This window comes from Lemur catta, chromosome 10, assembly GCF_020740605.2.
Source record: "Lemur catta isolate mLemCat1 chromosome 10, mLemCat1.pri, whole genome shotgun sequence".
Classification (NCBI taxonomy): Eukaryota; Metazoa; Chordata; class Mammalia; order Primates; family Lemuridae; genus Lemur; species Lemur catta.
In genome coordinates, this window is record NC_059137.1 from 32,113,247 (window position 1) to 32,139,021 (window position 25,775).

Sequence of the window (25,775 nt, forward strand, 5' to 3'; positions counted from 1 at the left end):
CATTTCTTTCTGGTAGAGGCATCTGGGCACCATGCTTTGGGAAATGCTGATCTGTACCCGTAGTGGAATTATAGCAGGTAAAACGGTTAGAGGGTGAGGGAGTGAGAAGGCTGGAAGGGATCCTGGGAGCGCATTTAGTCTAATCTCTCCACCATTCAGATGAGGAAACTGTGGCCCACCAAGGGGCAGGAACTGGCTTGAAATCATCTAGTGAACTGGTGCTAATCTGGGAAGGTCTTCTGAAAAGTTTCATGAAACCACTCTTTTTACAGTCTTCAGGCAGCTTACTCTGTAGGTCTAACATGTGTCAGTCACATTGTTTCTTAGGCTATCTTGTTAACACATTTAAATGCCAGTTGCTGGTGCCTCATTTTATCTGGGTAAAATCTCTTGTATTTGCAGTCTGTTACTACACTAAGTGGCTGACGACCACAACACATTCTAGTGTGCTGAAAAATACTTGAAATGACCAACTAATGAGGACATTAAGTGTATTTTCTCATTAGTAATTCTGCAGGTTCCAAAGCCAAGCCCAGTATCTATATATACTTGTATTGCTAAATTAAAAGCAACTGTAGGGCAGAGAATAGCAACATTTTGAGGAGAGACAAATCAAACATGACATGTTTTGACTGCACTGATGTACACTGATCTGAGCTCACTTTTGAGGGAGAGACATTTGGCCCAAAGGAGAAGTGAAGGTCCCAGAGCCAGGAACGCCTCACAGAGCTCAGGAGCTCTCTTTCTGGCCTCTAAAACATTCATTCCCTCTGTGACTTGGAACAGAACCCCTCCGCCTCCACTTCCCACAAACAGGGAGAAAACTGCTCACTTACTACCTTAAAGGCACATGTGCTGATACATGAAGATTAAAACATACGGGGCTGGCAACACATTTTCTCATTTCTCTATTGACCTTACTCACTGGGGAATCAGGCACCTTTAATAAATTGTATAGGTCAAATCAACTCTCTGACTCAAATCTGACAGGGCAAATTCTTATTTAGAATGTAATAAATATGGATCCACGCTAAATGTTAACATCGGTTACTGCTACGGAGGGGGATCAGGCAGGTATAAATGAAGACGTTCGTTTTTCATTTTATCCACTTCTAAATGGTTTGCCTTTTAAAAAGCCAATGGATGTTACTAGTATTGTAACTTTAAAAAATCGAATAAAGCTTCTATTTTTTTAAAAAAAAATCTAGTAAATTGCCATTAAATAAAAGTGGCAATATGATGAAATAGAAATATATTACCTGGAGTGATGAGATTTGGATCTTGTCCTAGCTTTGCCACTGACCTTAGGCAAGCCACTTAACCCCTTTAAACCTTAATTTACTCCTCTGAAAATATGGGGGTTGGATTAGATGATCCCAAGGTCACCTCCAGGTCTATGAATTTGTAAATATAAAACTTTAAGGGGGAAGGTATTAGGAAAATTGAATTTTAACAAATGACAGTCTTAAAAAAATTACTCAAACCATAAATTATACCACACAAAGCTGCAGACTTAAGTGAAATTATGTAAGAATATATGTGATGCTCTGCAAAGGAAACAATTAAAGTGAACAGACAACCTCCAGAATGGGAGAAAATATTTGCAAACTATCCATCCGACAAGGGATTAACATATAAGGACCTCAACTCAATAGCAAAAACCCAAATAATCCATTTTAAAAATGGGCAAAAGACCTACATAGACAATTTGTCTAAAGAAGACATACAAATGGCCAACAGGTATATTTAAAAATGCACAACATTACTAATCATCAGGGAAATGAAAATCCAAATCACAATGAGATATCATCTCAATTCAGTTAGAATGGCTATTATCAAAAAGACAAAAAAAAACAACCACAAAACAAATGCTGGCAAGGATGCAGAGAAAGGGGAACCCCTGTACACTGTTGGTGGGAATGTAAAGTAGTACAGCCATTATGGGGATGTCTCAAAAAACTAAATATAAAACTACCATGTGACCCAGCAGTCCCATACCTGGGTATATATACAAAAGAAAGGAAATCAGTATATCAAAGTGATATCTGCACTCCCATGCTTATGGTAGCACTATTCACAATAGCCCCAATATGGACTCAACCTATGTATCCATCAATGGATGAATGCATAAAGAAAGTGTGGTATATACTCAATGGAATATTAGTCAGCTATAAAAAATAATGAAATCCTGTCATTTGCAGCAACATACATGGTCATTATGTTAAATGAAATCAGCCAGGCAGAGAAAGACAAATATTGCACCTTCACTCTAGTATTTGAAAGCTAAAAAGTGTATCTCGTGAAGACAGAGAGTAGATTGGTGGTTACCAGAGGCTGGGAAGGAAAGAGGGGACAGTGAAGAGAAGTTGGTTAATGGGTACAAAAATACAGTTAGAAGTTCTAGTTTTTGGTAGTTCTAGTATTTGATAGTACAGTAGGGAAAGTATAATTAACAATCATTTATTGTATATTTCAAAATAGCTAGAAATATTGTGATGTTCCCAACACAAAGAAAAATAAATGTTTGAGGTGATAGATATCCCAATTACCCTGACTTAATCATTACACATTGTATACATGCATCAAAATATCACATGTGCCCCTCAAATATGTACAACTATGATATATCAACATAACAAAAAAAAATATTATGTGATGGTGCCTGGCTTAAAGTAGACATTCAATACATTTATTTTGTTTCATTTATTTTGTATGCTAATGTTTGATTGAGTACAAAACAAGTTCAATCTTGTTAACTAGCAAGTTACTTAACAACATATATTCTTATATGTGTATGTATATAAGCACTTGCATTTAGAGACAGTAAGGTAAACCTCAGAATCATAAAATCTTAGAGTTGGAAGGACTTACTGTCATCCAAAATAACCTTTCCCCTTGTGAGGAATCCTGTTACATGATCTCCTTAATTACTTCTTGTGTTGATGGACTCACACTTCCACAGCAGGTAGTGTGGCCAAGACTTGTCATCAGAATGAACTGGAAGAGGCACCCCTCCTTCTCCCCCAGATCTGTCCTTGGTTGTAACAATAGTTTTGCCCCAGGGCAAAAGAGTGACCTAATCCTACCAAATCTTCTCCCTTCTTGTCTACATATTTCCATTTCCTACAACCATCCCTTAACAACTTTCCAGAAACAGTGTATCCATATCCCTCTTAAATCCCAGCTTGGAAGTGTACTCAATCCTTGAAGTGTTGTCTGACAGGACAGAGTCCATGGGACCATCAACTTGGCCTTGGTCCCATGCTTCTACTACTGCAGCCTAAGGTAATTCTGCATCCCTTTCTTCCACTACACATATACTTTGTTGGTTCATATCGAGTATGTATGGAACAAACTCCTGAGATTTTCTTAACATGAACCACTGACAAGCCAAGGCGCTCCCATTTTTTAAAATTCTAAATGCTGAGCTTCACATTTATTTTTGTTAACTTTCTTCGTGATGGTTTCAGCCCTTCCTGTTCCAACCTGTCGAGATCACTGTGAATGTTGATACTGACATCCATCATATTAGCGATCCCTCCCAGCTTTCTGTCATCTGCAAATGTGATCAGCATGCTCCTATGCCTTCATCCAAGTTTTTGATGAAAACTCACTGTATTTTTTTAAAGTCTTTTAATTTAGTTGATTTGGGTCCAATTTTTGATAATTTTTTAAAGCTATCTAAAAGCAGGAGAATCCAAGCTATGAGGTTCAACCTGATTCCAAAACAATGCAATTAAAATAAATATGCTTTGCAAAATTGAGCCAGGCCCCAAAGGTAGTATCAATGTGACCCAGACTCTGGCATGGTCAATCTGCTATTTTGGACAAAGCTAACAATTAAATTGGATAAATGTTTGTTGATGAGGACGATGACTCTAGACTAACAGACTGGATGGTGCAGAGGCAAGCAAACACACTGGATTGATTTTTCAGTGTGGAGACAGTTCCCAGCTGGGATAACTCAAAGTGCTGGGGAGGGTTTGCCATTGAATGACTAATTAGGCTGTGTAGACTGGTAATTGGATAATTCAGGGCCAAAAAAATCACTTTTGGGGCCTAAAATTCTCTGAACTGGCCATCAGTAGTGCTTTCAAATGCCCTGGAACCGTGTCAGATTGTGTGCTCAAGCCTTAGCCTAGGCAATGCCTAGAAGCTTCATTAATTCAGATAAATCACATAAGGAGAGGCCAGGGGTGCTTCAGGGAGAAATCTTCATTCTTGAATACTTTTCTAGCACCCTCTCTCACTACAACCAGAGAGGCAGTGAAGGCTGGTATTTAGGAGCACAGACTTTGAGTCCAACACACTTGGCTCCTAATTCTATCTCTGATGCATATTTAACTATGTGACCTTGGACAAGTCAGCCCTTTAGCCTCTTCCAGTTTTAATCCTCATCTATGAAATAGAGATCGTAATACTTAATGGTGTTGCTGCAGGTACTTGACACGTGTAGTGTTCATACTCATTAGTACACTCAACAGTCAGAAAGTTGGCACAGTCAGAAAGTTTGGTTGGTACTGTGCTAAAGCTTTGACAAACAACTCCAGGAAGTATATATTATTATTACCCCATAACACAGATGAGGAAACTGAGGCATTAAAAGGTTTAATCAGTTGCTTAAGGTCACCCTGCTAGTAAATGATGGTATTGGGATTTTCATCTATGCCTCCATGATTCCAAAGCCTAAGCCCTTAACCATTGCATTATTCTATTATACCATTATTTGAGACTTGACTTTAGTCAAGAGATACTACTTGTAATCAGAATAAGAGTCCTCAACCTTTGGTGCTAAGGATCTACCATGGTTCTTATTTGATGTCCTGTGATCAGGTGCAAAGAGGAGGCTTCACAGCCTATAATGAGGCTGGGGATGAGGGAGAGAGGATCACAGCAGGTACACCAATCATTTCTGTCAACACTGCAACCTAAAAAGAGGGCACGTAGCAGAGACACACTCAAACTTTGCCAGCTATTCAACCAGAAGCTTGAAATGCTGATTAGACCTGGGGAAGGCAATCTGGTAGTAGCTGCCAAGTCAGATTGACCAACTGGGGACCCCTGAACTGGTACCTCTTCACCTGTGTGCAAGCTGTGTGTCTAATTTTTCTTATGTTTGAGTGGAGATAAAGATCCCTAAAGTTTGTGGTGGTTTAAAGGATGAAATGAGACAACGTACCACAATGTCTAGCATGTAGAAATTGCTCAATAATTGTGATCCTTTTCCCATCCCTTCCCTCTTCAGTGAGACCCTATTTTACTAGAAGTTTTCTTTACTAAGTCCTTTAAAAAACTGCCTTGCAGAATTGTTTATACATTTGCTCAGAAAATCCTTTCTCATGGATCTTCTCTGTGTTATCCAAATTTTGGAGGAATTTTCAGAGTTCGAATTGATGAGATTTTATATAACCCATATGAAATAAAAATATTCATAGGTTTTGGTTGACTTAACAACACCACTAATCATCTATGGTTTTCAAAACATTTTCAAAACCATCATTCTTGTGTGACTGGTGTTCAAAACACCCTCTGATGTTAAATATTGTAATCATCTCCACTGTAGGAATAAGAAAGCCAAGAGCAGGAGCCAGGTGACACAGGCAGGAAGCAGCAAAGGTGGCCTTCCATCCCAGTCCTCCTGATATCTCCCGATGTCAAGGCCAGAGCTCACTCCTCTCCATAATGGTATAAGCCCTCTGAATAAGCAGCAGATCAATCAATGCCAATGCTTTGGGTAAACCACTTAAGGATAACTTGAGGTTCACCCAGATGGTTTGATCACACTTAGAAAAAAACAGCAGTCACTTTGTCTAGATGATGAGAAAAATCTACAAATTGTAGTTCACTTGTGCAAATTTTCATTGGCACAACCACCAGGAATCCTGCAACAATGGGTATAACAGGTGCAGCACTGTCAGTGTCATTTGTTAAGGCATTTAGAGATTCAATAAGGCAAAAATTATTTGGAGCAATGGATGCACACTGAATTGCTAAATGAAGTGAGAAATATAGAAAAGGTATGAAAACTGTCTAACACAGTGCCAGGCACAAAGTCATTCCATCAACTCTTATTACTAGTATCACGAATAGAGACACTGATCATTCATTTGGAAGCAGGAAATCATAAAACTTACTCTGGAATAATCAAGATCTCTGGGTGTTGAGTCTGTTAAAGCTCGTACAAGGGCATTCATCATACAAATCGGAGGAGAAGGTGGAGAGGGCTGAGAAGGTTCCTGTTGTAATGGGCTCTTTGGTTTGGAAGGCAGACGACCTCTCCTCCCTTTCAGACTGTCTGTACGGACAACTGATGCCCAAAGAGAGAAAGAAAACAATCTTCAAAGTTTATGTTATGAATATCCATAAATCACAAAAAGGAATCAAAACACATTACAGTTGAGCAATCATTAGTGAGACCAACCATTTAAAAGTGACAATAGTTTGGAATAATATTCACACAACGATCTAATGAGAGTTGAAATAAGCAACATAAAAGCCACCCCATACTTACATTTGGTAATGAATTAGCCCTAAAAGTCTCCTTCTTAAATAGAACAAAGATGTATGTATACAAGCTCTCTATTAATTTTGAGAAATTAAAATAAATAGTCCTCAGTTGGTTTTAAATGTACACATATGCCATAAAAATAAAATGTTGAAGGAAAGAGGAACTGGGAAAATCCACTATTCCAACCTAAATATTAACTTTTTTTTTTCAGTGATTTCTGAGAACACATATAAACAAACTGGGTAAAAAGCATTAATAATATCCATACCTTCTTTAACCATTCCGACACTGAGACACTTCTGAAATCGACAGTACTGACAACGGTTTCTACGTCTCTTGTCTACTGGGCAGTTTTTATTTGCCAGGCAAACATATTTTGCATTTTTCTGCACCGTTCTCTGAGAAAATACAATACAGAGATAGTCAACTAATAGTTTCTGGAAAGAGGTAGAACCTGACAAGATGTATTTTAATTACAATGTGAAAAGCGACAGTGCAATTCGTATAATTCGATAAATTTAATTTCCTAACACGCTAGCCTGCAGGAAAAACAATTTTATTAGTGTTAGCTGCTGACAATGAAAATCATCTCGGATTGTTCTGAAGCAAGTCTCAGGAGACACCCAACTCTGAATGATAAAATCATATCTGAAATTACCAGGTCAACATATCATACCTTGGAGAATTAGATTATCTCCACTTTTAATATCCCTTTGGGAACAATTTTCTACTTGTTCCACTCCCCTGATTATTGCTGACCTTATTAAAATAAAATCAAAATTATCTGGGATGTACTTTGTTTGCTATCAGTATTGTAAGTGAAATATCACAGTAACTAGCTTTGTTACCCAATAGAGACGAAATCATAAAAAGCAAAATCAGGATTCGTCTAGTTAAAATACATAGGAAATAATGTTTTAATGCAAAAAAGAAATTCAGTTAATCAGCCTCTGTAGTTTATCTTTAAAGAATATTTTTGAAAGCAACCCCATAAAATTGGACCCTAAAAATCATTATCATATCCAAGAAAGAAAGAAAGAAAGAAAAAAAAAAACTCAAAGGACAAAAAAGAATGATAGAAGGAAATACGAGAGTTATATTTTCAGTGAAATTTCCCATTAATAGGTAATTTCATAAATGACTATTGACATAGACACCAAAATAACCGTACTATAAAAGACATATCATAAAACTTGGGCCTGGATATAAAAACAACGTTGTATTTTTCAGAATCCATATAATTTTGAAATGACACATGGAGAGAGTAAACATATTTTATGTTCCAAATTTAAAAGAATGCTTGTGTTTTTTTAAATTGAAAACATTTGTGCAAATGGATCTATTTTACCACTTAGGGTAAATTTGTTCAGAAATTACCTGGATCTATACAACTCCACATAGAGCAGAAAGTTGATATTTATTTGGGAAGCCTGGACTGCATTAAAAAAAAAATTCAGGTAACTTGGGCTGTTTGATTTATTTTGTATCCAAAAGTCTAGATTTACTTTGAACCTCTTCTTTACTTTCAGTCATCCTCAACCTCCATGTTTCAGTTTTACCCTATCTTCATGTTTTAATTTCATTTTAGGGGACAGTTCCTAAATTGCTTACATAAAACTTAAACAACATAACAAAGCCAACCTATCTCAAGTCTAAGACACATTTCCTCTGCTTTAGTATATTTTAGTTTAAAATGCAAAATTCTAAAACACAAACATACTTCGGAGTTTCCAGCATTTAAATTCTTCATAGTCTGTTAAGGATAGGAAATGTGTGTTTCCTGAATAAAGCTCTCTTTCATTGAACATGCAGTAATTTCTAACACTCTTTTTCTTGCCATCATCCTCAAGGCTATATGCCAATTTGAGTGCTGGTGGCATTTTGCTTCAGGTATACATTTTCCCAGTAACCTGAAGCCGTCCTCACACTTGTGTGTGCCTGCACAGTTTAAGGACAGGGAGTGATCGTTATGGTTCAATCACCGAATTCCCATCATTAACTGCACTTCATGTCACATTTTTAAAGAATTCAATTTAATGGTAGAAAGCCACTGGGTAAAACCTGCTCTGGTTCCCTTAATTAACAGATCTGTGGGGTGGTTCTCCCCCTTCCTGCCCCCACCCTTTCAAGTATAGATTTGTTTTCAAGGGATTGCTGCAGAAAAGGGAAGCTGTTGGGGAACACTTAATTGACATTTCTAGACTCAGAATGTATTACCACTCTAGTATTCTGGTCAACTCTCAATTATTCAGGGTTGATTATATTCGTGGATTATTCATAATTCTCTTAATTGTTTTTCTTTCTTTTCCCTCTTTCTGCTGCCAGTTTTACTGCCCTTCAGCATTTCCACTGAAATCCTATAAAAATCAAATCTGCTAAAAGAATGCAGTTACTTGAAAGTAGCCCTGGTAAAGCCTGAGTAAAAACAGAAAAAAAAAATGGCTAAACTAAATGGCCAGAAAAAAAAAAAAAGGCTAAGGTTCTACATTAAAACATCATAACTCTGCATACCTGTAGGGCACTTAACATATTGCAGTCTTTCCATAAGCATTTTCTCATTTATCTGTAGATTTCAATTAATGACACGATTACAACCTATAGATCAAAAATAACTGTTGCTTGTTGCTATGTATACCCATCCACAAATATGTAACTTTTTACAAATACTCTGTAGTTTCATTTAATAATGAAGTATTGTTTTATGGCCCTTTAGAGATTATAAAGTGCTTTCATATATGTTTTTATCTAATTTAATACACAGCCCTTTTATTCACTGATAGGGAAACTGAGGCCTAGAAAGAATTGTCATGCCCAATATCATACAATGCGTAGGTGACAGATCAAGGTCTCCTGCTGGAGTCTTCTTACTCTAATTCCAGCATGTTCCCAGGGACATCCTATTGGCCTCCCAAAACCTGGTTACCCAATCAGCATCCTGCTTGCCCTCTTCCTCTACCCTGCCCAGCACTGGAGGATAAGGAGTGACTTGTATGGCTTTGCAAATGCCTGAAATAATGGTCAAGGGGGTGGGGAAGGAGGAGGATGGTACAGAAGTAAGTGTCTGGAGAAGTCTGGGAGTTAGTAGCAAAAGGAGGAGCAGCAAGAGAGCAAGGCCTTTCCTTTCCTCCCCTCCCCCCAGTGATAGAAAGAACACTGAACTCAGGAGTCAGGAGAAACCAGCTGGCAACATCCCCTGTGCAGCTAAATCACTGCTTACAGCCTGCACAAGACTTCACTTGTCTAGGCTTCAGCTTCCTCATGGGTAAAATATGGGGGAGACTGATGGCCCTCCCACTGTAAAATTCTCCTTTGTACCTATGAGAGAAAAAACAATGTCTACACCTGGCACTGTGTGTGGTACAGAGGTAGGGAAGTGTTCCTAGAGGATAGAGTGGATTTTGGTAAGACCCCAACTTCTATCTTCTATTGAGGGAACTGCCCTAAACTGCATCAAGTCAGTTGCCCCTGTTTATTCCAATGCTGCAGAGTTATGAAAAGGGTGTGCAATTTGGAGTCACACAAACAGGAGTTGGCACCCTGCCTCCATCTCACTCTATGAGTATGTGTCCTGGGGCAACTGAATAACCTCTCCAAGCCTCAATGTCCTCATCTACAAACAAGGATAAATAATACATATCTACCTTTGAGACACTGGCCAGAATTCAATCTCAGGTCTGATTCTAGAGTTTCAGCTCTTATAGTAAAGGTTAAATGAGATACAAATGTCCAGGACCTGACATGCAGACCCTATTCCTTCAGACACCCTGGCTGGACAGACAAGGAATGCAATGAGATGCTTGCATTTTTGAAGTTAGAGATCCTTTTGAGAATCTGCTGAAAGCTCTCCAGAAAAATGCTCATAAGGCAATGACAGGTCAGGAGGTTCCCAGATCCCTCAAGTCCATCTGGGGTGGGCTCCTGTACATGAACCCCAACTGAAAAGCCCTGGTGATTGTGGGTGTGAGGGTGCTAGGAGAGGGTACAGAAATGCAGAGTGTAAGGATTACACCTCTCAAACCAGGAAGGACAAGGATCCCCCTACACCCACTCAGAAGCTCCCTTCAGCGAGGGAGCTGGCTGGGGAGAAGCGAGGGGCTCCAGGAAGAGATGGGCGTATGCTCTCACCTTGAAGAAGCCCTTGCAGCCCTCGCAGGTGCGCACACCATAGTGTTGGCAGGCGGCGTTGTCCCCACACACCGCGCACGTGCCCTCGCCGGACGATGAGCTCCTGTTGGGCGGCGACGGCAAGCTGGGGCTCTCGCCCAGCAGGCTGGACGCGGTAGGGGAGGCCGTGAGGCCGAGCGGCGGGAAGGCCAGCGCCGCTGCCCTCTTGGCCAGCGGCAGCCCGTATGGGTGGCCCTCAAGCGCAGCAGCCTGGCTGCCCGCCGCGGCGGCGGCTCCCAGCGGCAGGCTGAGAGCGGCGGCGGCCGTCGGGTCGTAGCCGAGGTGGTGGCCGCCGGCCGGGCTAGGCGCGGGCGGGTGCGGCGGCGAGGGCTTGAAGTGGAAGACCGGGAATCGCGTGCCGGCCACCGTGGGCACCGCCTTCATCGGCGGGTCCAGCAGCGGGCCGGGCGCAATGCAGCCGGGCGCCGAGGGTAGCGCGTCGTCCCACAGCGCCCCCGCCTGCGGAGGGAAGCCTGGCGTGGTGGGGGTGGACGGCGGGGACTGCTTGAAGTACATGGAGGTGCTGGGCAGCACCTCATCCTCCGGGCCGGAGCGGGTAGGGATGGCTGGCTGCTGCTGCTGCTGCTGCTGCTGCTGCTGCTGCTGGTGGTGGTGGTGGTGGTGGTGGTGGTGGTGATGATGGTGGTGGTAGCCGTGCGCGCGCCCCTCCTCCATCTTGATCAAGGGCCGTGGCCCGGAGGGCTGCATTTGGTACAGGCAGGAGGGCTTGAGTTCGTAGCTGCTCGAGTAGCCCTCCATGAAGGTACTGAAGCTGGGCAGAGACGTGGTGGCTGTGGCTGTGATCTCGGTGCTGCCGAGGTCCATAGTCAGCTTGGTGTAGTCTGGAGGGTTCATGATCTCCGTGGTGTATTCCGAGCCGTATGTCTGCGCTGCATAACTGGAACCTGGAGGCGAAGGGCTATATTGGGCTTGCACGCAGGGCATATCTGCAGGGGCAGACAGGGAAAAGGGTCTCTCAAAAGCAAGTCAACTCATTTCCTAGCTAACATACAGCATTGGATTCATTGCTCCATACTCTGGGAAATAGAGAGGAAATGACATCCTCTCCTCCTTCTGGTAGATAGACACAGAGTCCCCCACACTGACTTTCTTCCTCCCCAGGAAGAAAGCTGAATCCCTGAGAGACAAAAAGGGGCCACAGGATGCCAAAACTAATGCCTCCTGGGGACCTCTGTACCCATCTTCTCGCCTTCTCTGTCCTGCACCAGATATGGGAAACTTGATGTCTTTCATCATAAGCCCAGAGATGTTTTTAAAAAGTGGCTTTGAGTCCTATAAACTAATTGGAGTGGCTTCCTCAGCCACAACCTGGGAGGACAAAGAGAAAGCCAGTTGTTTTATTCTGGAGGCAAAGAGGCCATTGGTCTCCCAAGCCACACACATTGATTTGTAAACCTACTCAGTCAAAAAAGGCATCCTATGAGAGACTTACTGGCCAAGGGAGACAGTGACATTCTAACATTTTATGAGTGCCAACTGAGGCTGCCCACACATGTTGTGGTCGCTCTCTCCCACCCCCTCCCCACTCCTCCAAACAGGACTAGCAGCCTGCACAAAGTGGTCCCCCTTTGATGACTTCAGCCAGCTAGGTGGTGAGATGGGGAGAAGGCCCAGGAAATGGACTCGGGGGAGTTTGCACCATCTGCAAAGAAAAAGATCAGCAGCTGCAACAAAACACCCACCAAACCTGCTCTTTGCTATAAAACATACATATATATGTGTATATATTAATATATATTTCCCAAGGCTGACTAATAAAATATATCAGTGGCTGTTTTATGACAACAGTTTACAGCTATCATAATAGGCAAGTTAGTCTAGGTATTTTCTTATGACAGAAGAATTAGTACCCCTGAAAAAGGCGAAAGAAGTTTCTGAAGAGACTTGGTTTCTCTGACAGTTTAACTATGTTGAGCCCCCAAAGTGACTGGTACCCAGGGTGCTTACCACTATTCAAAGAGGTTGAACTGGGTGAGAAGGCCTTGGAAATTATTAAATGTAGTGAATGATTTATCTAATTATTTTCCTTTCTTTATGGCTAAATATAAAGGATAAAATGGACAGTTTCTGGTGGTTGGTTTTTCTGAGCCAAAGGAAAAGCAGATGTTTAACGCCTATTTGGATTCTATGGTGTAAAAGGTGTGACTAATAGAGACGTGAGTACTTCACATTTCCTTTGACATCTTTCTCTTACCCACATTTCCAAATCTGATTGAGTCATGCGTGTATGGGATGAAATCTTGACTTGAAAAAGGTGATGAGGGCCTGTTAGAAGAAGCAGTGAGGAGGAGCCGCCAGTTCATACCTTTTTATTTCCCCAAGTAGGACCTTAAAAACACACTCAATAGTTTGAAGTTAAAGGTTTACTTATCTTGCTGTGCAGTGGTTGGGATGAAATGAATGACAATCATTTAAAAAAAAGAACACTGCCTGATCTCTCATCTATTCTCCTCCCTTCAGCACCTCTAGGATTTCCCCCTTAGTCTTTTCTGTCATTGTTCCCTGCCAATCCCTAACTATTGCTCTTCTTTGTGTCTTTCTGAGGTTTCTAGCTAGAAGATGAGCTTGCTGGGGCTGTATTCTATTATTCTATGCTATCTCTGGTACCTACTCAGGCCTGGCACCTATGATTCCTTTAGCAAATTCATAAAGAGGTGGTACAAACCAAACCTGCAATCTACTTTTGCCAAACTCAGATTTACTCCTTGGTTTTCATCTCAGATGGTTTTCTCTTTCCCTTTGAGGTTCAATCATCCAAACTTCACCCAAATGATTTTGGTTTTACACAAACAAAAATGCTCAGTGTTGCTCTAAGTGATTCCATATCTCTTAAATGCATACACTGGATATAAAAGGACAGCAAAAAACATTAAAATGTATAAATCTATTGGTGTATTTGCATTTTTCTTAGGAAAAATAATTTTGAGAAATGTAATGCTTAATTTAATTTGGCTGCTCCACTCAGTAGCAACAGGGTGTGGTATACAGAGGAGCTTCGTGCGAGGAAGCCACCTGTGCTGTGAAATTCGTGGCCAGCAGTCACTGTCCTGGCACTGGGAAGTCCACCAGCCTGCCCGTTGGGTGTGTGGTTCCCCTACTCACTTCTCCTAGCCCGGGAGGAAGAAGAGATGGTACCTTCAAACCTACCTGGAGGGTATCTTGCGCGCTGAATGGTGGGGCTGGGGGTCTCTCCAGCGAAGGCTGAGAGTGTAGGAGGCGGGGGTGTTCGGCGAGGCGAAGCTGCGGCAGCGCTGCCCGGCTCCGCTGAGGGTCCAGGCTTAGGGCCCGGGCTTGCCGGGCTGCGCTCTTCCGCAGTGGGCTCTGCAGGCACGGGGAGAGAGGACAGAGGTCACAGCGGGACCTACTGCAGCCTGGGCTGTGTGTGTGTGTGTGTGTGTGTGTGTGTGTGTGTGTGTTGGGGGGGCGTTCGTGGGAAGCCTCTAGAAATGCTACGTTAATTACAGAGAACTAAGGGTAAGGATGCTTAAGGGTACCGGAGTCCCCCTGGGCAAGAAGCATCTCACGGCCTTGGAGAAGCCAAGGGAAGGTTGTCCGCACCCACCGCAGTTTTGTGGCACCCGAACCGAGGCTAAAAAACGCGTAACCTGTCGTCTCCCCGAAATTGATCTCTCTGCCCCAACAACTGATTCCGAGCTCGGGAAGTCAGGAAAACCGAAGAAACGGGAACACTTGAGGAACGAGTTCCGCCCGAATCTGGGGGTCAGTGAGCGTGCACGAGCGGAAAATAGCCATTTTTCAACTCTGCCCGCCCCCACCCCTCAAATACAAATTTTACATGTTGCATAGGAAATGCACGCGGTCCGGAACGAATGCATGAATAACCCCCAGGAATTAAGAAAGTCTGCGCTTTTCATTCTAAATGCTAATGGAGCTTCGCTTCTATTAGCCGCGAGTTTCGGGGGCCAGGGGTCAAGCAAACAAAAGGGCACAGTGGAAAGGACGGCGCTGGAAGCAAGACGAGCAGGCAGACAGCGTTCGCGGCTGGTGGGCCCGGCGGAGGCAGGTCCTCTGCACCCAGCGGGCGGTGTCCCCGAAGGTGGACCGCTTCCAGGCTTCTTGCCACCCTGCGCCCCGGAGGGGGCACATTCCGGAGGGTGCCCAGTGCGGCTCCGGGGCGAATGTCTCAACGCACAGCTCCAGCGAAACTTTGTAGCTGAAAGCGCCGCTCCTCGGACGTAGGGGAAGGATCTGGCTGCCCCAAACTCCGGCCTATAGCGCCCCCTTTGCCCAGGGGGGGCACAGCTCGAAGGGTGGGAACGGGGACCGAAAAAACCCCCAACCAAACCAAACAAAAAGCCTCTCTGGTGCGCAGGCCGTGGGGGTCGTCTCCTGGCACCCCTGCGCCCCGGGCTTGCCTGCAGGAAGAGAGAAAGGCACTCGGAGCCCCCAGGTCCGGGAACCCCTAGACAGCCAGCAAATGGGGGATTCCCTTGCCACTCCCAGCTCCAGCCCGAGCTGCTCCGACGGAAAGCATGCGCTCGCCGTAGCGCAGGCACAAGCGGATCTTCCCACGGCGGTGGCATGTGCTTCCCGTCCCCCCGCATCTTCAATGGGGGTCTCTAGCACCCCCCTCCAGTGGGTGCCCTCATTCCCATTCCTCCTCAGGGGCCTTTCAAGCGGAATCTTTCTCCGAGGGGCGGCCTCTGAACTCGGGTGGGCGGGGACCGCATCTTCCCAAGGAAAGGGTTCCCTTCGAGCGCCCAGCGTTCGTAAGAGAGAGCCACGCAGCCTTTCCTACAGCCCAGCCGAGCGCCCCACCGCTCTCTCCGCCCCTCAGAGGGCCGGTTACCTAGGCAAAGCCTCCGCGCCTGGAAACACGTTCCGCCGCTCCCGCTCGCGGCCGCCGGGCAGGGAGCACAGAGCCTTGGGCTTGTAAATTAGGAAGAAATAACTACCTCTGTCAAAGCTCCTTTCTTTCTCGTGGGCAGACGAAAGGAACACCCCCGTGTTCCCCTCCCCATGGTGAAGTGTGTGGAGGAAACCGTGAAACGCACCATTGTGACCTCCGCGGAGTTTCCAACCCTGGGGAGCGGGGGCGGAGGTTGGGTGCGGGCAGGAGGAGTGGAGGAGAGACCAACAGAAAGGGAAAGACAGACGTTCTCAGAAAGACCGATGAAGACTAGACAAACCACCGCGGGGGAGAATTTCTGCGAGCGCTCGGTCCCAGGAAGGGGGCGGGTGGGCGCAGTGGAGGGAGCGGGTGTGGAGGTTGCTGTGGCCTAAGGAGTCTTTGATATTCACATTGCAAGCATCTTGTTCAAGGAAATTACTCGAATAAAGTAACTTCATTCATTGTGCCCAGGAGCCACGTTGGGCAGCTTTTTTCTTTCCCTAACTCGGTTCTAAAAAAACATTTCCTCGTCGTGGGAAGAGGAGATCCAGGATTAGATTGACGATGGAATGACTGAACGGCGCCCTGTACCTCTCTCCTGGCACTCTAAGGCCCTGGGATAACAGCCCGAGATTTCTGATTACTAAAGTCCTTGTAGCATTTCCCTCTGGAGAATCTGGAGGCACAAATAAAAGGCAATCTCCAAGAACGTTCTTGGAAATCAAGCGACAAATGCTTTCTCCCTCACGACTGCCCCGAAGCTTCCAACAGGTTCGAGAGGTGCCCTCGGAAGTCAATCTCCGCAGGCTGCGCTCGCTTGACCGCTCTCCTCTCACGACCGAGAACTTTCATTTCTACTGAGAGTAAAACAGTCGGAGCAACTTCTCCAAAAGCGCGAGTTCTGTCAGTGAAAAGTAAACCGTGCCTTTCCCATACCCAGCCAAGGTCTGGAGAGGGACACCGTCCCCACGCGTGTCGGGGCGCGGGAGTCGGCAATTACACCCGATTTACCTCCGAAGGGAAAAGCGTACACCGGCAAGTCGGCGACGCCAGGCAGACGTGCCTAGCGGAGCCCCAGGCTCATTTCAATACAATAAGCCACATTCCTACAATTACGCTCTCTTTCCTGAGGTCCTCTGAGTGCCTGTGCAAACTCTGGCGGCCACTGCCCAGGCCCCTTCCCTCCCGAGCTTCCTTCCAGAGAACCAGCTCGGTGCCACCATTAGGTACATTCACTTGGACCCACCAGAGCCCCTATTTTCAGTCCTACTTAAAAGGCAGGAAAATTACTGCCGTTCATCACCGGAGCTGCAACTCCCTGCCGTTGCCGCCGCCGCCGCCGCCGCCGCCGCCGCCGAGAGCATCATTACCATGACAACTAGAGCCGAAATACCCTGAATTACATCGCCGGAGCCGCTACAGCACAAATCCCGGTCCTCCTCTTTGTTAGAGGCTTTTCGCCTCTTCCAGTGGGGGGAGGAATCCCTCGAGCTCCAGAGATCCCCGCGGGCCAGCTACAGGGGAAAAGTTTCAGCTCAGAACCTACCGGCTGCTCCGCAAGCAAAGCCGGAGCGGGGAGGCGAGGTGGGGGAGAGGGAACCCCATACTCAAAGTTGTCAATTTCAGGAGCGACGCTTCCCAGCAAGCCAACTTTTTAGCAAGTCCCCTTATTAACAGGGCGAATCTCATACGTACTTGAGTGCTGTGGCGGTTCCGTCTTTAGAGCGAGTTTCTAGAGAGCTGTCCCGAAATCTGCACTTGGGGGGAGTCACAGCTGCTGTCCCGGAAGGGCTGCGGTGTACAAGCCCAGAGGCTCCCAGAGGCGGTGAGCGGCTGGTGGGGGATGCTGCGATCCCGACTCATGGGAGAGCGCCGCCGAGAGGTTCCGCAGGCGTCCTGGCTCGAACTGCGACCAGGGGGGAGGATGCCGCCGCTGTTCCCACCTCCACGGCCACCGCCGGCGCCTTCAGCGTTGCAAAGTGAGCCCGGGAGGGGCGTCCGGCTGCGGCGCCGCGCTGCACCGGCGAGGGCGCAGGGCAAGAGGGGTGTGAGCACGCGGGAGAGAGTGGAGTGTGTGTGTGGAGCGTGTGTGCGCGCGTGTGTCTGTGTGTGCGAGTGAGGGAGCGGGTGTGAGCGCGTCTGTGTATGGGGAGCGGAGGAGGAGCAGGAGCTGGAGGGGTGGGGGGCGGGAGGCAGGAGACTCCGCTCTCCCGGCTGCGCGTTCGCTTGCTCTCTCGGCACGTCATTTATGCCACAGGAGCCCTAGCGGCCTCTCCATAGAGTGCCTGGAATGCGAGACGTCAATGTGACGCCATGGGACGCTACGTCACCCTCCTCCTCCCTCCCCTGGCCCAGCCGGTTCCGCGTGTGCGAGGGAGGGTGTGTGTGCTCATGTGCGCGCGCGCGCGCGCGCTCCCCAGTCATTCGCACGGCAGCACAATGGAAACTACGCCGCACCGCCCGCCCCAGCCTGGGGGCCTCTCGGACCCCTGCCTGCCAACGCCTTTGCAGCAGCGCTGCTAGCCAGGGCGCGCGTCTGCGGGAGGGTGCAGCAACCTCCCGCGGGTCAGGCGGGACCGCCCAGCTGTCAGGCTCGGGTGGAGTAGAGTTGGAGGAGTGATGCTGGCGCGCCTCCGAGGCTGCCCCGAGGCACGGAGCCAGGGCGAGGGGGTAAGAGAGAGGACAGCTCTTCCGAAAGGGAAGGCTCCGCCAGCCAGCTTCTCCGAGTGACCTGGCAGCGGGTGCAAAAGGAGTCTGGCACCAGCCCGAAGACTCCCTGAGGTGCAGCTGCGCTTTCCTCATGCAAAGTAAAGCTGTTTACTTCTCTCGGGTCCTCGGCGCCCAGTCTAATTTCTCCCGCGCTCCCCTCCCCCCCCGATCATTTACTGGGTGCGTGTTTTGCACACGGATGCAGATGGCTACGGGTTTTATTTCTTTACACTTACGGTGTGGGTTTCCTAACTGGACACATAACCCAACGAAGTGCACATCCATCATCCACACGCGCGCTGCAGCAGAAACTACTTAGTGTGTATAAAACAAACGCACACGTGTTGAACAGCTGAGAGGGTCTGACTGTTGCAAATCACCCTCCTCCCCAGCACCCGGTCAGAAATGGAACTCTCAACTCGCACTTTCACTTTTTGATGATTGTAGTTGGGGCCCCCCTCATCATCCAAATTAAACATTTCGAAATCAATCAACAGGATTTATGAGTCAGTCCCTTGCTAGGGGATTTGCTCTGGTCTCCTGGGACACATTTGTCATGAAATGGTGTGCTGAAAGCCTGGGCGACTGCATGTATGAGAGAGCAATTTCTTCCTGGAAATGATAAATTTAGGTGTAAATATCTTGCTGAAAACAAAAACAAATATTTATCGGAGTTAAAGACTCCTAGTTCCAAAGGTTGTTGCTGAGTGAAAGTAATCTTCAGAAATGAGTTTTTGAGGGAAACCATATGAGTGAAACAATGTAGACAGACGTGGTCCCCACGTAGTCCATTTGAATCAGATGTGATTTTTTAATTTCTTTGATTTGTCCTAATCTGCGTGAGGGGTAAGGACAGGGAAGAAAGGATTCCATTGTAGAGAGCATAGAATTGTAGACGTTTCAGAATAGAAGAAAGTTCGAGCTAGGTCTAGAAACTTGAAAGAAGACTACGTATAGATATATACGGCATGTATATCTTTCTTCGCCTCCACTTCCACTTCAGACAGGGTGATGTGGAGAAGACCGTGGGAGGAGGCTCTGAAAGTGGACCCAGCGAAGAGAGGAACCGAGCTACAGTACTGCCGCGGGTTCCAATCCAGTCTCGGAAGGAAGGAGGGCGCTGCTACATTGTATCCATTCAAAGGCTGGAGGGGGGAGCAGGACCTGGAGCCGCGCGGCGCTGACGCACGCTAGGCGCGTGATTGACGCAGGCGATGTTACTAAATTCGGCGGTTGGCCCGGCCCCGCCGCCGGCGCGCGCCGCAGATAGCGGAGTAGGTTCCCCTCGGCCACCCCCGCCCCTTCTCCATTCAGCGCCGCGCAGGGCGGGGCGGGGCAGGGCGCACGGGGCGGGGCGGGGCGGGGCGCGCGTGGCCGCGCCGGGATCCGGCCGCACCAAATATAGTCGGGCCTGGCTATTTTTAGCCGGGCCTCGGGCGCGAGCGCGCCGCGTGAGGGGGCGCCCTGACCCCGCCAGGAGTGCGGAGGGGGCGGGGGCGGAGTCGCCATCTTGGACTCGGCTCGACCCTGTCTGGTGACCCGCGACGCTGGGCCAGGCTCGGCGCCTGGGGTTGGGGTGAGTGGAAGTGAGCCCTGGGAGACAGGGGGCGCGGGCGGTTCTCCGTTCCGTGCGCGCTGTGAGGACTGAGCAAGGCGAGGCGCGGGCGCGGAGTCCACGCTGAGCAGTGGCGCGGGCGACCGAGCGGGGCGCGCGTGTGTGTGTGTGTGTGTAGGGGGTGGAGGGACGGTGATCCCCGCCCGCCCGGCCGCAGGCCCAGGCGTCCTGCCACCCGGCAGCCCGGCCAGCCCTGAGTCGCGTGGGGGCGGAGCTGCCCGCGGCCACCACTTCCTGAGAGCCGGGGATACCCCTCCCGGACGTCACGGAGGAGCCGAGGCGGCGGTGGCGGCCCGGGGCTCATCCTGCACTTGCATCACGGGTGCAGCAGCAGCTGCTCTGCTCCTTTGTGGCTTTTTCCCCTGTTGAGTAACTGCTTTGTTAACTGAAAATACCATGACGGGCCTGTGTGATCACCAGCTCCAGACCTCAAAGAAAGTGAAGCTGTCAGGCAAGAAGAGGGAGACTCCCCCAGCCGGCTGCGATGGTATCTGGTGGGTGGGTGTGTAGAGAAGCACTTGACAGTTTCCACGTATTACTTCTTGCCTAACTCTTCACCCCCAAGAAGGTTTAAAAATACTTTTATTTCCATGCTGTAAAATTTCATCTGTGTTCTGCACCCTCCCATTCCCCCTCCAATTTAAAATCTCATGCAGGATTGGAATCACTGTAAGCAGGAATTCTAAAATTAGGTACAGTTTTTAGGAAACATGACATCTTTCAACTAGTTTATTGAATAAACTACGTTTTCTAAATGTTAGTATATAAAAGGTAAGTCTTGCCCACTCAGTGTCGTTATAAAGCTACTAACCAAGTTTGTTCATACCAATTGCGCTCCTTCAGACCATTTTAAACCAGTATCCTTGTTTACCTTAAATTAAAAAAAAATTCCATCTCTGGCTGAGAATCTCCAGGTAAAGCATTTCTCTCTCTGAGTATCTTGGTTAATTCTATTCTTCCCCCTCCCCTTTTCTCCCACCTTCTGCCTCCTTTGCATCCTTTCCTTCCTGAGTATCAGGTCACCAACCTCTGTTCTGGGCTATGTTAGACTGAGGGCTGTTGTCTGACTGGGCTGAGCCAATACACTGTTCCTGGCTCAGTGCTTCTCTCGTAGGAAGCTGGACTTCCCGTTGGAGAGGTTCCAGTGGTCACTAAGTGGCAACTTTTTTACACAAGTGCGAAGTCATGGAAGCAAGAGACACCACAGCTCTCTTACATACTCTCTTACATACAAGAGACACCATCCTCTGCTTAATCCTAGGTCCCTAAACATATGCGATTCTTTAGGTGACCCAAATGGAATTAATTTTTCTCTATTTTTTTCCCCAAATTAGAATCTATTGGCTCTGTACCTTTTCAAAAGTCTGAGTTATTAAAAATCAGGTATACTATTCTGTAAGGTATATGTAATAGGACTTTCAGCAATCTAAATCACCTTTTTAAAATTAAAAAACATTAAGCGAAACTTAATGCTTTGCAATTAAATCTCTTTTGGGAAATCAAATCAAATAGGACTGCCATAATCTGGGAAATGTTGAAAACTTTGCTGGTTCAGTCCTTTTTCTAGAAGAGGGACATTCATGTGTGGTTTAGTTTACACATACAAAGTAAAGAAAGCAATTATAGTTTCTGCTTTCATGATACTTAGGGCAGCCAATCTGTTAAAAACTCTTTCTACAAAGTAGCTATTACAGAGTCACTATATAATTACCTATCAGTTTGTTTTGGATTTGTAGGACTAATCTGCCTGCAAGAAAGAAAGTACTCTTTCTTGGAACATAAAATATGAAATTTGGGGGAAATTTATTGTGTGTGATGTAAAGCAATTGTTTTAACAAAGTTGGATTTTAAAAATTGCTTTAAATGGTCTTCTGATGAAGCAAAGACATACAATGTTGTAGATTTTGCTAATAAGAAAGATGATGATTCTTATTAATGCAAATATTAGGTGAGGAAAAGTGAAATGAAAATCCTGAGCCAGAAGTTGTTACCTAAGGTGAAAATAGGAAGGAAAAGTAAAAAATTGTGTGTAAACCCAAGTTTTCTAGTATCACTGTAGAAGTTCTATACTATATTTAAGGTACATTTATAAAATTTAGTAACTTTAGCTGACATTCATTTATACACGTAAGATGTACCTGGCTGAGGAACCTGGAATTATTACAGTAATTTTCTATCTGACCTACCTGTGTACCATCCCTTTCTTATCAATTCTATCATTGCCAGATTAGTCTTCCTAAAATACAGTTTTTGTTATTTCACTCTCAGCCTTAAAAATCTTCAGCAGCTGTATATTGTCTCCAAAATCAAACCCAAATACAGTTTTTGTTATTTCACTCTCAGCCTTAAAAATCTTCAGCAGCTGTATATTGTCTCCAAAATCAAACCTCTTTTATTTCCATAGAATTTCCCTGTCCTAGTCAAACTGGTATTCTCACTGTTCTTCAAAGATCCTTTCAGCCACCCACATTTGTTCATAGTTTTCCTTTTTATGGCATTCCCTCCTCCCCCTTCTTTTCTACTAATTGAAATCTTACCCTTCCTCTAAAACTAGCTCAAGAAGTGAACTCAGACTGTGCTTTAGTCTTTCACAAAGTTCTCATTTTACTGCCTTCTTTTCGTGCTCTTGCGTACATAGTCTATTCCCTTGTCTAACTGTAAGCTCCAAAAGCATGCCTCACATATCTCTGAATTCTCTGTGGCACCTAAGAATGTTCAACACAGTAAATATCCATAAAATATTACCTCATCTAATGTGAATATAGACAACAACCATAATATAAGTAACAAATTATATGGATTAGGATATTCTTGGCATGAATGGACATGTATGAGACCATACGTTACTTGTTTTCTTTACTTCAGCTTTTGATCCTCCTGATTGAATATTGTCAAGGTGCCTGCCACAAGCCCAGACAGCTAGCTGCGTGGTGATACGAGGAAATGGCAGTTTGGCTTGTACTTGTTATATCTGCGTAGGAAGATTTGCTATGATTTTTTTTTTCCTGTAGACTTTTGGTTTGACTCTTATTCTAACCTCTTTCTCTCTCAATTTGTACTTTCTCTTATGGTGCTTTCTCTCAATGGTGAACTAGATGCTATAGGCTAGGAAATGTTAATATTGGCTTCTTTCAGAAAAATTTCTTAAGGTTTAGAAAATTGATAAGATACATGTATAACCAGTTACATATAAAAATTCTTGAATTTCTTATCTTTTCCAAAATATATCTAAATAGATTTATATGACACTATATGCAAAGGTAAACTGGGCAAAAAGATTATGGAGTTATCATTTTTTAGAATTTTTAGATAGAAGCTCAGGTGACTTTGAATATTAAAATTTACTTTAACAAGGAAAAAGTAATATAATAGATCAGGAAAGACTTTCTATGTTGTAGAAAATTTTAGAAAAAAGTAAAAATTTGAGATGGAAAGATTACTTAATAGTATAAGGGCCAATAATATTTTAAAATCTCATTAAATAATGTTTTTCCATCCATTAGTAATAACAGCAGTCAGGACAGGCTTACAATGTGGTTAAAAAGACAGTTTATTTCTTAGTCATGTTTTCCCCAATCACTGGTAACTCTGGAAGACTTCAGTAATTTGGGGGTGAAAAGTTATTCCTCATGTGTGATAAATCAATTCAGGATATTACTTATGTCTGTGAGATAAGATCTGCATTTTAACTAGAATTAACAGACGAAGTAAATACCTCTTTGAAAATATAACTGCATAACCCTTTCCCGTCATCCCAACTCTGAGAAAAACATTGCCTCACGTGTGCAATTCACTTCCTTGAACATATTCCCGAAGAGTGAGATGCTGTATGTCACAAGAGCATGAGACTGCTTCCCAGAGGCATAGGTCTGGCTTTGCTGCCAAAAAGGTGCCCAGCCTTGGGTAAGTTAATCTTTCTGAGGGCCTAAACATCATCATCTGTACAATGGTAGTGTTGGGCTCACTTTATGAGCTTTAAGGATCTTTCAGGTTCTAAAGTTGAATGCTATTTTAGGCCAGTTAAATATTGTGAATCATGAATCATCTCTACCCTGATCTCGTAAGTCACTCCATGATTGCTGTGGTCAGGATGCTCATTAACTGTTTTGTATATAACACATGTGCTTTTAGTAGTAATATTATATTAAAGTGCTTTGGCTTGCATGGAAATTAAGTATAGCCCTTGAGCAAGATCTTGATGGCCTGAGAGAGTTAATATACTGCCAACATCATAGCTTTCTCCTGTCCATGAAGTAGAAACGAGCAGAAACCTGGATAGGCCAAAAGTCATTTTATATTTAGCTTTGGAATTTGTTTTTGTGCATTCATTTGAATATGGATGAGCACACAAATTGACTTCATACAAATTAGCAAACTTTCATCAGAATGAATTCTATTTGCTCTTATTTCATTTCTAATCCTCCCTGCATTCTAGGTATAAACCATTTCTTCTTAAGTATAGCAGCTGAAGCAGAACTGTCCACTTTCTGCTTTTTCCTAGTGAAGGCTTTGTGATGGTGGGGTTGTAAGTCTTTATATCTCCTTTCAGAGTGTGAGTAAATAGAGAAAGTGAAATATTAAGAAGGCAGGTCATCGGGAAAGTACCGTGTAGGTCTTAAGTTGAGAAAATGTTGGCAAATAATCAGAAAGAATATAGTAGACTTTTGTTTGCAAACTTGTTAGGTTTTATAGTTGGATACATATTTATGAATAAGTAAGAGCTGACTTTATAGGCATTGGGAAGTATCTTTATTTTAGCAGATAGCAGGTTTACTTATTATATTGAAGGCCTGGATAGTAAAATCATGGTTTTTCCATTAATTTAGGGTTATTGTTTAAATGCTTGTTCTACATATTTAGGTATCTGATTTTCTACTTAGATCATGTAATTAGTAGTGATTCTGATTTTTTGCTATAATACATTTTCCAGTATTTATTCCACATGTTTATAGTTCACTACTGGAAAAATTCTTCCCTGACATCTGTTCTAAATTAGTTCCCTTTTCTAGTTATGTTTTCCTGTTTTATCAATTGTGGTGAGAAGAATAGAAAGCCATATTTTAAAGATTTCTGCTATTTAAGTGTAGTAAAATTGAAATAACCTGTCTCATTTTTTCTAATTTCTGAAAATGATTCTTAATTTAAATTTACATGTTAAATCACTATTTTCATTGTTTTAAACAACAGGATAAAATTTGAGATCCATTTGCCATAATTTCATAGTGTTTTCTGGTTGTCAGATTGACTTTTTAGTGACTTTTCCATATTTTAAAAATTTTTTGAGAAGAGCTTCTATTATCTCAACCTTTTAAAAATGTCTTTTTGTTTCAATCATCTTGAACCTACATATTCTTTGGGATGAATATTGTTTGAGATGAATTTATTGAGCACTTAGGGCAGTTGTTGACCTAGAACAGGTGCTCCATAAACATTTGATGGATAAATGAAACCAGTTTTCGGGAAGCTCCATTCAAAGTATTCTATTTTCTTTATCCTGACCTGCCTCATGGCCTTAGAACTTTTCTGGATGGTTTTACTCAGGAGTTGGGCATAAGGGAGGAGCAGAGAAGGCCTGCTGTATGTCATTATGGCATTGTGCTGCTGCTGCTACACTGCCCTGTCCCCCCACTGGAATGAGTCAACAGAGAATTGGAGGACAGTATGCCTGAGTACACCACTGTGTGACATCTGTATTTGAACTAAGAAACAATTCAGGTATCCCAAGGAATTGTTTTACCATCTTTTGACCTCACAAACCCCCAAGAATTAATCTCTGGCTTATCTCTTCATTTTGATATACCACCTATGTTATGATACTTCACAAGATTGTGTTCTTTCCTCTTTTCTTCACCTCTCTTCCTGGGCATATACAACCCATTCATTGATGAGTTTCTCTCCTCTAGTCA

At 44.7% G+C, this 25,775-nt stretch overlaps 1 protein-coding gene and 1 long non-coding RNA gene across 4 annotated transcripts in view; one reads left to right on the plus strand and one right to left on the minus strand.

The window, feature by feature from the left end:
* NR4A3 (nuclear receptor subfamily 4 group A member 3) overlaps window positions 1–17,763 on the minus strand; it is a 39,995-nt gene extending 22,232 nt beyond the window's left edge. The window contains exons 1-5 of one of the 2 annotated variants that reach the window (XM_045563146.1): window positions 17,241–17,763; window positions 13,841–14,014; window positions 10,634–11,619; window positions 6,777–6,906; window positions 6,135–6,307 (exon numbers count right to left, since the gene is read on the minus strand). In XM_045563146.1, the coding sequence (XP_045419102.1) occupies window positions 6,135–6,307; window positions 6,777–6,906; window positions 10,634–11,617 (1,287 nt within the window). In that variant the 5' untranslated portion in view covers window positions 11,618–11,619; window positions 13,841–14,014; window positions 17,241–17,763. Of the gene's footprint in view, window positions 1–6,134; window positions 6,308–6,776; window positions 6,907–10,633; window positions 12,649–13,840; window positions 14,015–17,240 lie in introns of those variants that run through there. The other variant, XM_045563147.1, reaches the window with a different exon arrangement.
* LOC123646314 overlaps window positions 1–25,775 on the plus strand; it is a 128,536-nt gene that overhangs the window by 54,974 nt on the left and 47,787 nt on the right. The window contains exon 1 of one of the 2 annotated variants that reach the window (XR_006737868.1): window positions 19,797–19,830. The exons of the other annotated variant lie outside the window; for it this stretch is intronic. This is a non-coding gene — a long non-coding RNA (uncharacterized LOC123646314). Of the gene's footprint in view, window positions 1–19,796; window positions 19,831–25,775 lie in introns of those variants that run through there. 2 annotated transcript variants of the gene reach the window in all.